The 16,658-nt window shown below is 38.5% G+C and overlaps 1 protein-coding gene across 1 annotated transcript; it reads left to right on the forward strand.

Moving 5' to 3' along the window:
• The first annotated feature begins 5,876 nt into the window (after nt 1-5,876).
• Nucleotides 5,877-16,381, forward strand: SCML1 (Scm polycomb group protein like 1). The gene is made up of 6 exons (XM_081081890.1): nt 5,877-6,029; nt 6,729-6,803; nt 10,116-10,220; nt 10,619-11,129; nt 12,656-12,798; nt 13,515-16,381. Exons 1-6 carry the CDS (start codon nt 5,910-5,912, stop codon nt 13,647-13,649), a joined length of 1,089 nt encoding a protein of 362 aa, XP_080938016.1. The 5' UTR covers nt 5,877-5,909; the 3' UTR covers nt 13,650-16,381.
• Nucleotides 16,382-16,658: the final 277 nt, after the last annotated feature.

Genomic DNA, 16,658 nt, shown 5'->3' on the forward strand with positions numbered 1-16,658 from the left:
ACCCCCGAGAGCTGCCTCCACACCCCCCGAGAGCTGCCTCCACAATCCCCGATAGCTGCCTCCACAAACCCCAAGAGCTGCCTCCACAACCCCCCAAGAGCTGCCTCCACAACCCCCCGAGAGCTGCTTCCACAACCCCCGAGAGCTGCCTCCACAACCCCCGAGAGCTGCCTCCACAATCCCCAAGAGCTGCCTCCACAAACCCCAAGAGCTGCCTCCACAAACCATCCCATGCGCATGCGCGAACAGCTCCTGCCCAGTTCCAGAAGCCCCGCCCAGCATTAGAGGTTCGTGCCTGCAGTATAGTGCAGGATTCTAACCCTTTTCCTGGGCGGTCACCCTAGCAACGTCCTGCTGTCCAATGACCGCGCTTGCCTCGACGGTTGCTGGACATCACGTGGTCCTGCTCTGTTTCTGAATGACTTCGAGTGGCTCCAAAGGGTCTTCGCCATTGCATCCCAGAGGGACGAGCGCGCCACAGCTAGTCCGTTCCTGTGTCTTCTGGAGGCTGTTGTCACCAGATTTGTCACCAGATTTGTCACCAGGAAAGGTTTATCCAGCGATATTTCCCCTCTCCTTGAACTTTCTTGTCTTGGGTGTGGGTGAGAAAGCAGTTGAGTGATTTTAATGCCTTACGAACTCCGGGGAGGGGTCAGGTGGGAAGTGAGAGGATTTGCGTGAGGGAAGAGGAAGAATTTGCTTTTCTGAAAGAACAAGTCTACACTTGAATTTCAGCAGCGCTGAGGTGGAGTGTGTGTGGGTAGTTCGGGCTGGTTCCCACTGGTTCCCATTGCCGCCCCGGGATGCTGGGGCCTGTGAGCTTTTGTGATTTAGCCACTTTTTGAGTAGTTGTTGCTGACCTTCAAGGACGAGTTTATCTTTTTCATTCTCTTCCTTGGCATATCAAGACATTGTTTTTGAGGCTTTGATGGTAGCTGTGTTTGATCAAAGATGTGCAGCGTCGCTCTTTTATTGTAAATACGTAAATAAGGAAAAAGAAAGATGTAGGTTGTGCAAGGTCTTTTGAGAACTTTGTTTGTTGGGGATCATTTCCCTCCTTCCCTACCTGTCTTTCCTGGAATTCAGACTAGAGTTTTAAACTGGTTTAACATTTATAATTAGTGATTGTTCAGTGTATTGACACAGTTTGTGTGTGTGTGTGTTTTAAATCCTCGCTCGAGGATACTTTTTACTTTTTTTGAGAAAGAGAGAAACATTGTTGCGCGAGAGAGAAACATTGTTGCAAGAGAGACACATCCACTGGTTGCCTTCTGCCCTCACCCCCACCCCTGGTGGGGTAGTACATGACCTTGACTGGGAATCAAAACCTGAACACTCTGTTGGGCAGGTCAACGCTTTAACCAGGGCGACGCCTGCCAGGGCGACATCGTTTTGTTTTAAAACGTTTTGGATTGGCCTAGCTATTGTAATCTGCCCTGTTTTGCTGTGTATTCCTTGCAGTTTGTTTTCCAGTGAAAGGCCACTTTCATCCCTCACCACTGTGAAAAGTTGATGTTAAGTGAATGCCTTCTACCTTGGGAGCAGAATCTTAAAATGACTTTTGAAAAATCCCTTTGAAATATCTTTAATGTCTAAAAAAGTCACAAGAACTAGGTAGCTTTTTGGTCTTATGTTGTCAAGAACTTAGATTTTTTTTCTATTGTAAAATATGTATGAGCTTTATTTTTAAGTTAACTCATTTTGCAGGAGTTTGAATTTAATGGATTATGTTAACTAATTTTGCAAAATCTAATTATGGCTGAGCTCTAAGAAAATCTTGTGCAAACTTTAATTATTTACCTTGTGGGAAGAAATGAAAGGAAAACAAAGTTTATGCTTTGCCTGCTATGAACCAGATATGATGCTGATTGCTTAACTGGGTCATTTGGTTTTCACAGCCCTGTGGAGTAGATATTATTCCAGCTTTACAGGTTAAGAAATTAAGACACAGAAAGATTAAATACCTGCCAAAAGCAAAATATCAAATTTTGCAATTTGGTCTTGGGCTTGAGTATTTCTTAAAGCCAGTTATTTTTCCTGTGCCCTGGTACTTCAAATTTGTTTATAATAAATGGTTGCTATATCTGCAATGTCCAGATGCAAAGTGAATCTGATTTACATGTTATAACCCTGAGGATTTGTTGCATGTTACACATGTGTTCCATGATGAATAGTTGGGAGGATGCTGTGAATACCCAAATAATAAAATAATAGTAGCCAACAGTGGGTGCCTTTGCTATACTAGTCATTGTTCTAAGCATTTAATCCTCATAACTCCATGAAGCTTGTACTAATTTCTGGCCTTTATGCAATGTTATGGTTGTGAGATTTGTCCTTGTTCATAGCAATAGTTAATTTCTTCTCATTGCTGTGTAATCTTCCTTTGTTCAAAACATCAGTTTAATTGTACATAGCTTGTTATTACTTGTATCAGGAAAAATACACATAGTATAAAATAATAAAATTTGGTTGAAGTTACAGCTCAAATTAGATATATTTTATAACTGCATATTTCCCACAGTATTAGCCTACATTTATCTAACTTGAGACTTAATTCTCCCTTCATTCTGACTGTCATTATGGTCTGGCTCTGGATGGATAAGTAGAATTAGCACTCTCATGTATGTCCCCCTTCTGTTGCCATGATGCCAGCCAGGGTTCAAATCCTTACTACAAGATATGATATGATTGCATTGCATTCCATGTTTTTTTCCTATTTGCAGTTAAATGACCCAGAATCATAACCAAGCCTACACAATTCTGAAAGATCTTCAGCTGATAATTTTATATACATTTATTTAGGTTTAATATGAAATTTGACTATGGAAGCAATCATAATCTTAGAGCTGAAGTGACCTTAGGGATAATCTCAGCCAGTTTTCACCAGTCAGAAGAGAAGGCGGTGTCTCAGGTGGTCTGCCCAGCCCACACCCTGGTGGAGACCCAAGGTGGAGCAGACTCCTGACTCACATTTGAAGGCCTGCTGGAGTTCCTTTACAAAAGCACTTAGGAATCTTAGGAATCATGTTGCCTTGTTTCCAGCATTTAATCTGTAACCTTTAAATTGTGAAGCATTCAGTTCACAATTTGGAATTGTGTTTGATCTTGATTCTCATTCCTATGCATGGTCAATGTAGTTCTTCAAGCTTTAAAGGTTTATTCTAAATCACAAACAGGAAAATTCTAAAATTCAACCAGGACTCCAATTTGAGTTGGTTTGTGAGAACATATCCATACTAAGTTTATTAACGTAGTATGTAAAGTAACATTTTTATGCATTGCTTTTCAGGAATAGAAGGCTTATCAGCCCTAGGTGACCAAGCAGTTTCACAAATAAACCCTCCAGCAAGTTTAAAAATAATTAGGTCCAACTCAGAGAGGTGAAGTTGCTCCTATTGCGCAACGATGTCTAGCCGCTCCAGTGAAGTTGATGTGGTTTGTATTTCAAATTGAAAAAAAATCTGTCCTTGTTCTTTTCATTGTGCTCTATTTCTTTTCTCAATTGAATTTAATTTCAAGCAGAGATTGTAAGTATTTAGTTCTTGACAGTGATCTATAAAGCTGCTGTGAACATTCATGTACAAGTATTTTGTGAACAAATACTAACAGTTCTTTTGGGTAAATGCTCAGGAATTGAATTGCTTGATTATATGGTTGATGTAATTATAACTTTACTAGAGGCCCAGTACAAGAAAATTCGTGCACTGGGGGGGCCATCCCTCAGCCCGGCCTGCTCCCTCTCACAGTCTGGAAGCCCTCAGGGGATGTACTACTGACGGGGAGGAGCAGGCCTAAGCCACAGTCTGGTCTCCCTCTGCAGAAGGTGACTTGCCTATCAGGGGAAGGCACTGCCCCCATCACTCCCTCACTGCTGCTGCCTCTGGCCTCCCTCTGTGGGAGGTGACCAGGCCGATCAGGGGAAGGCAACACCCCATCCATCATGCCTCTGCTGCTGCCACTGCCAGCCACGAGGCTGCCTGAGCCTCGGCCCTCACAGCCACTGCAGCTTGCCTGAGCCTTGGCCCTCACAGTGGCAGCCATCATCCATGGCTTGCCTGAGCCTCGGGCCGGCCCTGGGCAGTGGCTTGCCTGAGCCTAGGGCTGGCCCTGGGCAGCAGTAACCGCCATTAGGGGCTTGCCTGAGCCTTGGGCCAACCCTGGGCAGAGGCAGCCGATGCACCTCCTGGTCAATTCCCCGCCCGGAACGCAGCATCAAGTCCCCACCCACCCACGTGCACCTTGCAGCTCATGCAGTCCTGCTCACCTGCACGCGTCCGCTGCGCATGCAGCCTCCTGGTGATCACTCGTTGGGGCATCAGGGCATCAGGGCATGAGGGCGTGACAACCATGTAGGCTTTTATTAGTATAGGTGAGAATCTGCCAAACGGTTTTTTAGAATGTTTATGGTCTTGTACATTCTGTCACACTGTATGTTTCTTGATCCCTGAAGTTGAACACAAAAATATTTTTAAGGTATATATATAATTTGGCTCAAGAGAAAACACATTATTTACATACAGGTGTAGATATTACTGCCACCTAGGTGGTATAGGCAATTTTTTTTTATATATATTTTATTGATTTTTCACAGAGAGGAAGGGAGAGAGATAGAGAGCTAGAAACATCGATGAGAGAGGAACATCGATCAGCTGCCTCCTGCACATCTCCCACTGGGGATGTGCCCGCAACCCAGGTACATGCCCTTGACCGGAATCGAACCTGGGACCTTTCAGTCCACAAGCCGACGCTCTATCCACTGAGCCAAACCGGTTCTGGCGGCAATTTTTTAACTTATATCAGTCCTAACACTTTTTATCTTTGGAAATAATGTTAACTATCTACAGAGTCCATTTTTATTCTGACATAATTATGTGAAAGCACTTGGGAAAGCATAAGGCACAATACAAGGGTAAGATGGTAGATTTTTATAGGTACTAATCTATAGTAATTCCATATTATTTTGGTTATATCTTTTGAAACAGACATGCATAGCTTTAAAGTATGCTTATTTTAAAATTATTCCTAAAGTTCATTCTTAAAATAGAGTTATTAAATGAAATTTAATGGTTATCTATTTATTTAAAACATTCCAAAAACATTTTAAGGTGCTCTAGAGATTAATTTCTCAAGAAAAAGGTGAAAAAATTCAGAAGTACAGATTGGTAGTAACTAACTAGTCATAGGGATGTAAAGTACAGCATAGGAAATATAATCAATATTACAATAATTATGTATTGTGTCAGGTGGGTACTAGAAATATCAGGGTGAATACTTTGTAAAGTATATGATTGTCTAATCACTATACTGTACACCTGAAACTAATACAAAATAATACTAAATGTAAACTGTAATTGAAAAAAAATTAAATTAAAAAAATGCTTCTGGAAAGAAAAAAAAAGCCTTGGTAAAAAATTATGTAGAAGTACCTAGAATTGAAGATGTTTTATGATTATTGCTTTACTAGCAATAATTAACTTATATGCTATGGAATAAAACAAATTGTTTTTAATCAGAAAAATAAGGATTTAATAAAAAGTTTTTTAAAAAGAAATAGGTACTTAAGTGTTTACTATTTTGTCCACAGAGTGGCACTGTTGGATGGTTTAAAAATCAAAAGCCATGTAACATGGTTCTTTGTGGTTAGAAATATTTGCTGTTATAGCAGTTCTGGTGCCAAATTACTAGAAGACTAGTCTTTCTACCCTGAGGTACACAGAGGCTGAGCTTGATATAAATAATATCTTAAGTGTAGTTGGGTTAATGAGAAAATAACTTTGCAAGTACATCTTTTCTTGTACTCATAACATTTATTTACAGTGGGCAAAGGTCCTTTAATACCACAGATAGGATTTTGGAGTTTCTTTAAAATGAAATTGAAGCCCTCAATTTTTCTTTCATTTCCATCTTTCATGTTTCCTTTTAATTTATTAATAAATCTTCCTCAGGTAAGAACTCGAATCACTACTTGTGATGATGATAATGGCATTCTTTATGCATATCAATCAAAGGCTGGATATGCCAATGTAAATGTAAGTAATAAATGCCACTTGCCAAATATAACACAACCGTTTTAAAGACAAATATTTAAATTCTTCACATACTACAGACCACCTCCAAACCACCCTCAAGAAATTACTCTCACCGAAACTGGTTTGGCTCAATGGATAGAGCGTCAGCCTGCGGACTCAAGGGTCCCAGGTTCGATTCCGGTCAAGGGCATGTACCTGGGTTGCGGGCACATCCCCAGTAGGAGATGTGCAGGAGGCAGCTGATCGATGTTTCTCTCTCATCGATGTTTCTAACTTTCTATCTCTCTCTTCCTCTCTGTGAAAAATCAATAAAATATATTTTTTAAAAAAAGGAAATTACTCTCTCCTAATTTTTTTGCCCCCTTTCATTAGACAATGAGCATTTAACCATTTTACTTCCCTTTTTCTTATATAGTAGGAAATTGAGAGCAACACTGATTTTCAGTACAAAACTCTAAATGTAGGTCCTTCTGATGTAATAAATTATTTCCTTACTCTCTCTCTCTTAATTAGTAGTAATCGTTTCTATTATAAATGTAGGTTTTTCTTTTATTTCAATTCCGCTTTATATAAAGACTTCCGAAATTCTAAAAAGTTAGTGAAAAGTAAAAACAATGTAATTAAAGTGTTTTTTATCATTTATGTTCAGTTTGGCTCTTACAGAAGTAAATCATTAATACTTAACATTTAAAATCTTAGCAGAAAAATGTACAGGCTGACACCTCCCATGAAGAGCACCGAAAAACAACTGTGGATATCCTGAGTCATTGCCAGGTACAGAAGTTCTGTCTGTCAAATGTAGTTTTTTAAAGTATTAAGCTGAACTTCTCTTTATCATATAAAGCATATAATTAGTTGACATTTTACTGTATTAAATTGTGACTATCATCCCATTGTGATCATTTTTAAAAATTCCTAGTTCAAATAGCATCTGTCGGTGAAAAATTTGAAATACCAATATGTAGATTTTTATAGCTTTTTTTTTTTTTTCAAAAAAGCCCTTAACTGATCAAATGTAGGTATGTCCCTTTCATCTAGATTGTTCAATATTTAATTCCTCCAACATGCTCTTTCTAAAGAAATTGGCTGATTTGGATGAAGTTTAGAATATGCCTAATGCATTTCAAGAAATTTAAATTGAAAGAAAATGGCAGCCTACTTATTTTAAAAGAGTATATCTTACATAGTTTTGAGGGGATTTTGTAAAAATTAGCATGTTGGTAGAGATTGATAGATACATGTAATTATCAAGGATTTTGTGAGCTGCATACCCTAGAGGTAATATACATTTATAAAAAATAAATGTTTTTTTTTAACATACCAAGTGTCTTTAATAAAATGAGTTAACATACTTTGAAAAGTAAAGAATATTTATGTGAGCTTTATTATTTTTATTACTGAGAACAGAAGTAAATGCTTAAAGGGGACATAGGTTCTGATTTTGAGTAGGGCTATCCCTGGCCTGCCTTACGTAAGTATTTATGAAAACCTAGGTGGGCAGTGCTCTGCCAGGGTCTTCTGAGCAATTGTGCAGGATGTGGTGGGATGTAGCATCTAGGATAAGAAATGCTCAGGTCCCAAAGTCACAGGCCTGGAATGGGCCATAGGGATCCACTCTATTTCTCCTAGCAGACCAGCTCTCTCCTTTCTTCAACTCCTTCCCTTCCCAGTCTAGACCACATGGTGCAGCACTTCTAGCTTTTCTTTTTTTATTCTTGCCCAGCATCCTCTTTAGTAAAACCCCCAGCCCTGTGCTGGCTGGGAATCAGAGGGGAGAGCCTCTGCTGGGACCTGTCCACTGCCTGGTAATCCTTCAGCAGCTCTCTAGTCAGCTCCTTCTCCCATATCCCTACAAGCTCCAGACACCCCAATTTTTGCCTCTTGTTTAATGGAGAAAATGGGGGACATGGAGCAGAAATCCTCTCCAAGTTCTAATTCCTCTCCCCACAGCCAACAAACTTTCCTGGATCCATTCCTCTTCTGATGTCTTCCTCTGTAAGACTAAGACCTCTGCTGGTTTCCTCTGACCCTCTTTCCCCGTGTTCAGACGCTTTCCTTAGTGGGCCATCCCTCTCTCTCCTGTATCTTCAGCCTCCATGTCTATCACTCAGCATATTCTCCCACAGTATACAAAATGACTTCTTTTAGCCTCCCATCCTTCTTTTGCTGTCATCCTTCCTGTGTCCTTCCCTTAATAATCCAGCTCTTTGAATGTCAGTTATGTTCACTATCTAAACATCTGACTTCCTGTTTTCTCTCTGGGTATTATTTTTTTAATTGTTTTATTGCTTAAAGTATTACAAAGAGTATTACATATGTCTTTTTTTCCAGGCCTTGACAATCCCCTGGCCTCCCCTACCCCCCAGTGTCTTATGTCCATTGGTTATGCTTATATGCATGCATACAAGTCCTTTGGTTGATCTCTTACCCACCCCCCCCTCCTACCCCCCAACCCTCCCCGGCCTTCCCGCTGCAGTTTGACAGTCTGCTCGAGGCTGCTCTGTATCTATTTTTGTTCATAAGTTTATAATGGTCTTTATTATCCAAAAATGAGTGAGATCATGTGGTATTTTTCCTTCATTGACTGTCTTATTTCACTTAACATAATGCTCTCCAGTTCCATCCATGCTGTTGTAAATGGCAAGAATTCCTTCTTTTTACAGCAGCATAGTATTCCATCGTGTAGATGTACCAGTTTTCTAACCCATTTGTCTACTGATGGGCACTTAGGCTGTTTCCAGATCTACCAACATGGGTTAGGTCTTGCTCTTCTGTGTACACTTAGCCTTCTGTTCTTACCTGTGCCATAATAGTCAAGTATTAAATATTAATATCAATATTAATATAGATAGATGATTGAGTGTCATTGGACCAATCATCAGGTAGTATTATTATGTTAGTATGAACATAATGCCATAGAACCTTATTTTTTTCTCAAGAGAGCGCAGAGATATTTTTATCCTGATTCTATACATGAGGAAAGTGAAGCACAGAGAAGTTAAGTAACTTCACAAAGGTCACAGAGCTAATAAGTGTCAGAACTCTAGTATTTAGATTCAACCTTGTTCCCCTAGATCCTGCACTGCTTACCTAGTGCTATAGGCCAATCAATGGGTCTCACACTTGATCGGACATCAGAATGACCTGGAGGGCTAGTGATAACACACATTGATGCCCCCACTCTGAGTTAATAGGTGTGGGGTAGGGCATTTTGCATTTCCAGTAAGAGAGTACTGATGCTGCTGGCCCATGGTCCACACTTGGAGAACCCTTCTCCAGGCTGCTACTCAGTTTCTCTCTTGAAAGCATCTCTTTACTTTGCTCTCTCTCCAGTTAAAATAGGAGTTCCTTAGAACAGGAATTGTTTGTTTTTTCTTAATGACCATGTTTCTAGCATCTAGCAGAGTAGTTCTGACAGGTGGTAGGCCCTCAATAAAAGTTTATTGGAGTGAGTGAATGAGGAAATGACTCTGGCCTATTATTTAAGTGTATTTTTTGCCTGAATGAAATTTCTGTGTATGCAAAATTTCTCAGGTTCTGTTTGTCACATACTTGATTGGCATATAGGGATGTGTATTCACAGATCATTAATTGTATGTTGTAATTTTTGATTGCATGATTTAAAAATGCTTTGAAGGCAAAAGTCACATCTGATATATTTGGCTCACTGTTCTTTCCAGACTGTAATGTGCACTGCCTATTAGTTCATGTCATCATATGGAAAGAGGTTCTTTGACTTTTCAGCAGATTTGAAAATTTCTTTCCTAAAATAGCACCTTCTTTGATATAAAATGAGTCCATCATAAATGTGATGGGTTATAGGAATTGTGCTACATGTACTTCATAATTGATGCTTCCGAAAATGCCTATATGACATGGAGTAGTTGCGTAGGAGGTTGGCACTCCTTATGTCAGCCATCTGTGATCTCTGTCAGCAACAACTAGGCGTCAATTGGAAAGGAAGACATTTCTGATGGCTTGTGAACTTTCTTTTATCCTAGCAGTCAAAATTTGGCTTAATAGTATTTTCTTATATGTTAACTTTTCTTTTAACATAGAACCTACTAATAAATTGTATTATTATAGGTCATCCAAGATGCTGTTCAAAAGCTGGATAAGAAGTTTAATATCATTCATAAAAAGGTTGCAAAAATTTACCGTTTTCGTACAAAATTAATCTGGCAAAATCGGGTAAGTGTCATAAAAATATTTTCACAACTATAATAAACCTGTGGTTGCTGAAATTGCCTGTCAGTTAGAAGTGAGAGAACTAATAAGTCTGTGAGATTGCAAGGCTAATCATACTTGTAGCAACAGATGGGAGGAGACTGGACTTCTAGGAAGAATGCTGAAGTTTAGGTTTGAGAAATGTATGAAAATGGGTATTTTTATGTTTGTAACCAGAATGTACAAACTGCAATTAAAAGGTAGTATTAAAGAGGAATAAAAATCATATAATCAAATAGAAAATTACTTTTTAATAATAGAATGCAATGTTGCTTGAATAATAAATATTAATGTCTTTACTACTTTATTTACTTTTTGCTCACTCACAATTGGTTTATTATGCTGGGTTTCTGTCATTTCAGAAGCCACTTGGATATGCATACAAACATTATACTTACCTCCTTTCTCGAAAGGTCAAATTGCAGAAAAAGACGAAGGATGTGTCTCTTCCTGCTTCATTGTCTTATGTAGCAAGTTATAGCCCAACTGTACCAGTAAGAAGACCAACATATGATTCCCAGAGCAACAATGAAGAAACATATGGCTCATCACAGGATTACATAATGCGTGATTACAACACTGAAGAGACGCGTCTTAGCCAGAGTCCAAAATTCCCTTCCGTCTACACACAGAAAGATCCACCTTATCACGCTTCCAATGAGCGAGTGCAGCGCTCCCCTTGCAGGTCCTCCTTTGGCAATCAAGGGTCTCACAGCTCCACCAATGTCTTCTCAGCTGCCCAAGCTTCCACATCAGTACCTGCAGCTATGCTGGAGCAAGGCAAATCCAATCTTGCATACAACCCTGAGATGAGGGCTTATCCAGCTTTGCAGGAAAAGGACACCTCATCTTCCTGCATCGCAGCCATTGCCCGTAAGTGTGAAAAGACATATTTATTACAAGTAGCACTATTTAGCCTATATTCCTCAACATACTTGGTGCAAGCTAGAGGAAGCTGTTCATTTCCTATTTGAGGGCTGGTTTGAGGTGATATTCATAATGATGACTAAGATTTATTAAGTGTCTTTTATGTATCAGACACCGCTAATCAACTGACATGCCTCTTCACTAATACTCACAATAATCCCATTGTGAGTATTTTTAAAAAATATATTTTCATTGATTTCAGAGAGGAAGGGAGAGGGAGAGAGAGATAGAAACATCAATGATGAGAGAGAATCATTGATCGGCTGCCTCCTGCACACCCCCAAATGGGGATGGAACCCGCAACCCGGGCATGTGCCTTTGGCCGGAATCGAATCTGGGACCCTTCAGTCCACAGTCCGACACTCTATCCACTGAGCTAAACCAACTAAGGCCATTGTGAGTATTTTTATATTTTGTTTTTCTTTACCTTTTTCCTAGGTAAATACTCAGAGCCAGGATGATAGGAAAGAAAAGATACACCTTTGGCTAATTTACACATAAGAAAGCTCAAAATTGTATTGATGGTCTTTGGTTAGAGAAACATTTTCCTAGGGAATTACAAAACCCACTTCTGTTATCACACACAATAGAGATTTGAGTGCTCTGGTTGAGAAAATGAATATGTCTAGACACAGAGAAATTTCACCATGACTTAGTGAACATCACAGCTAAAACTTTTTGAGGTATGAGCACTGCAGTTGTTTCATGTCTTTGTTATTTTTCAACATATAAACCTCAATCAAAATAGCTATTGCTGTGTAGTTAAACTCAAAAGAAGTATTGAATATAGTGTTGAAGTTACTTCTGACCTAGCTAAGAATAAAATCATCTTGTTTTCTTCAAAATTCAGATAAGTAAGCCTTGAAAGGCAGGCATTTAAAGAGTAAAACGATGCTTAAAATATCTATAGTGAATATATAGGAAGGATTCAGTAAAGAACTAATTTGGTTCTCAAAGATATGGGGTTTTTTAAATTCATTTATTAAAGTGAATACATTTAAAAAATTAGAAAGTTTAATTTGGGGGATTTCCATTGTATTTAGCTGATAAAATAAACCTAATCTAGACAGATCAATAAGAAATAAATTCATTGAAATACTTAGAGAATAATAGGTTAGCTTAGATTTAACCCTATTTAACCCAAGTAACAGATCTTTTGCTATATTTGCCTGTGGCCAAAGAGACCTCAGATTGCTGTCTGTTTTATGAGTTTTGAAGCTTTACAGTAACTTCAGAAGCTGCTGCTGATGTTTGTGGGCAGTCAGATGGGCCACTCATGGGTACCCATCTTCATATCATCTTTATCTAAGCTTTCACTGGATTTTGCACTTGGAGTCTTGGGTCCTTGCCGGGGTACCTAGCAGATGGTTCCAGGAGTGAGGCCTTTACTCTCTACCTAATATCTCTTCTTTCAGGATAATGATCAGGTCAAGTATGATTTGTTTCACCTCTCCCCTTCATTGAAACTTCAGGTTCATCACTTGAAACTAAGCAGTGTGTGGTAGAAGGCTTCCCTGATGACCCTTCAACTTGGACAGTAGATCAAGTGATCGTGTTTCTACAGCATTTAAATTCTGAGATATTCACCCCCCTTGCCAACACCTTCAGGCAACATGTAATGTATTTTTTTATCCCATTTTCCTGCCTTTGAATGACCTCTGTGCAGGCTCTTCAGTTTGATACTGATTAGTGTGGATGGTAAGGGAACTGCATGTGTGAGAAAGGTTACTGTGCTCAAAGTTAGATCCTTAAGTTGTAGAAGCTTTATTTGTAATTTAAATGGCTACCTGAGTACCTAAAATATAACAAGTCTTCAAGTTCTCAAGATGATTCAGCATGGTCACTCTCAGGTGTCTTCTCCTTTGTATTGACAGCTATGACACCACACAAGGGTGTCCTCCTTGTTATGCATATTTACAGTTTGCACTGATGCTGCTGGACTCATATCCCCAGCCTTTCTTAAAAAATTAATGACCATCTGAAATTTATTTCTGCCATTCATAGCTTTTATTCTTTTTCTCATAGCTATGCAGTATTTTATTCAACATACAGTACTTAAAATTAGGTAGTTGGACACTTAGGACATTTTTAGGATATTGGGTTAAATATAATTCTTAAAATTTGAAGTAAATTTGTAAAGGATCGAATGATGCTTCAGCTGTACAAATTATATCTTTAATAGTTTTCAAAGAGCATATGCATGTTCAGAGAATATACAACTGGAATGAGCTGCCCTCTAATTGATGTTACATGTTCTTATATATAAAGAAATGACCATTCTGATAAAATATGAAAGCATTATTAGTTATTCTAATTTCCTTCTTTTTGTAGGGCATTGATGGGTCAGCTCTGCTACTGCTCCCGAGTGATAGTATGATAAAGTATATGGGAATTAAGCTGGGGACAGCTCTGAAGTTGTGCCACTACATCAAAAAGCTTAAAGAACACAAAGGCATTGTTTTTTGAAGAAAAAGTTTGTGTCGATTTACATTAGACTTAATTCTGGAAGACCAATGCCATCTCGATGTAAAATCATTCCATTGCCCTTAGAAATTTTTGTGTTGTAGAAGGTTCCTCTAAAATTTTGTTACATCTAGAATTGCAGAACTACACTGCAGTTCATTCTGTTTGTTTGGAAACTGTTTAACACATTACTATTAGCATAATCAAATTAGTAATTGGTTCTTTATATCTTTTTATTATCATTGTATAGTTAAAAATACACTTCATATGAAAAACACTTTTGATTTCAGTTGATGTTTATACATAGAGCCAAAACAGCTAAATCCCAAGGAGGAAGTATCAGGGATTGACAAGTTCTCTAATAAAATCCATGAGAAGTTTTCCTTAGAAGAGAATTCAAAGATGCACCTACAGATATCATCTCTTTCTCAAATATTTTGTGTCTGTTATAACAGTGTTCTGTTCATGTTCTATCAGTTTTCTGAAAGTGAATAGCCATGTAATTTATTTCCCTTTTGCTCTTATTTCTCTCTATATTGTATTTGTTCATATTTAAAGAAAAAAGTAACCTTATAGGATTTCATAAAGTGTTCTTACCAGTTTTTTGATAAATTATAAGATAGAATGACTCTTTTATGCAATAACTCTTATACTACAAGGTGGTTTGGGTGAAGTATGGTTTTATTCTTCTCCATTAAATTTACCTGTTATTTTAAAACTTTAAAATATCTTGCCTAATCTTAGATATTTAACTAGCCATTTATCACTCACATTTCTCTCTGAAGTTTACTGTGTCCAAATTTTAAAAAAATGCATATTCATATGGATACGGTTTTATATTTATATTTTATTCTATATCTGAAGTATGCACACAAGTGAATTTTTTTGAATTTAAAATGGCACTTTCCACTTCTATATATAGTGAGATGTTTTTATTCTGTAATGAATATGCACTTCATTTGCCATCACAAGTACCTCTTAGCTCACTCAGGGTTTCCATAAGAAAGTTCTCTGTCCTGTGTAGTATATCTAGTTCATTTACTTTCTGAGCCATTTATTCTATTAAACTTTGTAAGGTACATTAGGTTGGATTTGTCATTTTAGACTTTATTTTAAAACTTAGAACTTTCAAGTAAAACATGCTCATTGTTATTATTTTGTTATTTATTACATTGTTATATTGTATTGCATTTGCTGTAATATTTATAAGCTATAAGAATTGGTGCTAACTGTATTAGTCATTTGTTGTAAATGCAGTAAATGTTTGCCAGGGGCCAGCATGTACATTTCCTTTATAGAAAACCAAGTGTCCTTTACATTTAAAAACAAATGCAATGATTTATTAGGCATATGTGATCTAAAGAGTGGTTTGATCTTTGTTATTCCTTTTGTGTTATAAGACAAGATTCTAATTTACACTTTTAATCTCTCAAATTGTTTGAGTGAAGATGCTGTGTCCAGTTGAACAGTCCTCAGATATTTATACAAATACTATGTTTTACAGTTCTCACTTTTATTATTTTTTATTTAATATTTTTATTCAGAAAACAGTTCTCACTTTTAAAATATAATAAAGTTAAATAACTGCAAAAACTGGTGTCAGAACCTCAGTTGTGATTTGCTTTCACCTCGTTACATTTATGTATGAATTGGGTATATTGAAAAAGCAGCAATCTAGTAAGTTTGTGGTTTTATATGTCCAAATACTCGAGTTTAACACTTGACCTCATTCTATGGGTGAACAGATTCATAGGGGCAAAGGGCTGGTCTCTTGCAGGGGCCTTAAATGAGAACAGGGGAACAGTCAGAAGTTAAATCAGTGAGCTTTGTCTGTGCTCAAAGCTTTTGTTACTTGCAATGTTATTGATGAAGTCAGCATGCTAGAAAATGCCAGTGCCCCAGATATTGCCTCACCTGAGTTCATCTGTCTGGTGATTCTGGATGCTCTTTTACCAGCGGGGGACAGAAGCTGCACTGTCTCTCTGCCGTCAACTCTCCCAGCTTACATGCTCGGAAGGCCTTAGAGCAGCGGTTCTCAACCTGTGGGTTGCGACCCCATTTGGGGGTCGAACGACCCTTTCACAGGGGTCGCCTAAGACCATCCTGCATATCAGATATTTACATTACGATTCATAACAGTAACAACATTACAGTTATGAAGTAGCAACGAAAATAAGTTTATGGTTGGGGGTCACCACAACATGAGGAACTGTATTAAAAGGTTGTGGCATTAGGAAGTTTGAGAACCACTGACCTAGAGGCTCAGAGTTGTGGTTTTTCACCTTCAGTATCTGACTCCTCAGCCCACCCACCCCAGGAGCTGCTGCTAGGTGTCTGGGAACCCAGAAACTTCCTGTCGTTGCTTCTCAGCAGCCTGTTCTATACTTCACTGGAGGCCACATGGTCATAATAGGTTCCAGGGGTGGTGCTCCAGTGCCTGGAATAGGGCATCCATTTGCTGTCTGAGACTTGGGTGATTCAGAACCACTTGTTCTTCACTGGTTTGTAAATTATTAGTGCAGAGAATAGAATGCTATGCTAGCCTCCTGTGAACTTGCCAGGCTTTTAAAATAATATTTCCTCTAGTTTTGCCTCCCATTCCATCTTGGAGACTCTGTAGCCAAAAGAATTGAGCAACTTGAGCTCTGAAGCCCTCTGGGCACATTGAGCATTTGCTTTCATCTGTGTGATTTCTGATGGTTGGAGTATCTTATAGGACATATTCCAGAGAAGGACTTCCCAGACTTTTAAACCTGGCCGCCTCTGTAATATTGTAAATTAAAAATTCAACATCACAACTGGAAACAATGTAATTGGGAAGAAAAGCGCTGTTTTTTTCAAGCAGCAGAAGGGATTGTACTCACAGTTGGCTGAGGAAATGAAGTGCGTTTACATTTTGGGAGCTGTTTCTACAGTGTGATGCTGGGACTTGCTTGTATCCCTAAGTCCTCTGAGGCTGATCAGGGAATGATGGGCTCTAGGGGAGGGAAACAATGCGTGGTGGACAGTGTT

Source organism: Myotis nattereri, assembly GCF_964212035.1.
Source record: "Myotis nattereri genome assembly, chromosome: X".
In the NCBI taxonomy this organism is placed as follows: domain Eukaryota; kingdom Metazoa; phylum Chordata; class Mammalia; order Chiroptera; family Vespertilionidae; genus Myotis; species Myotis nattereri.

Coding starts and splice junctions, on each gene's coding strand:
- SCML1 (XM_081081890.1), top strand. CDS start 5,910: ATGTTTCCTTTTAATTTATTAATAAATCTTCCTCAGGTAAGAACTCGA. Junction 10,221..10,618: donor AATTAATCTGGCAAAATCGG/GTAAGTGTCATA, acceptor CTGTCATTTCAG/AAGCCACTTGGATATGCATA. Junction 12,799..13,514: donor CCAACACCTTCAGGCAACAT/GTAATGTATTTT, acceptor TTCTTTTTGTAG/GGCATTGATGGGTCAGCTCT.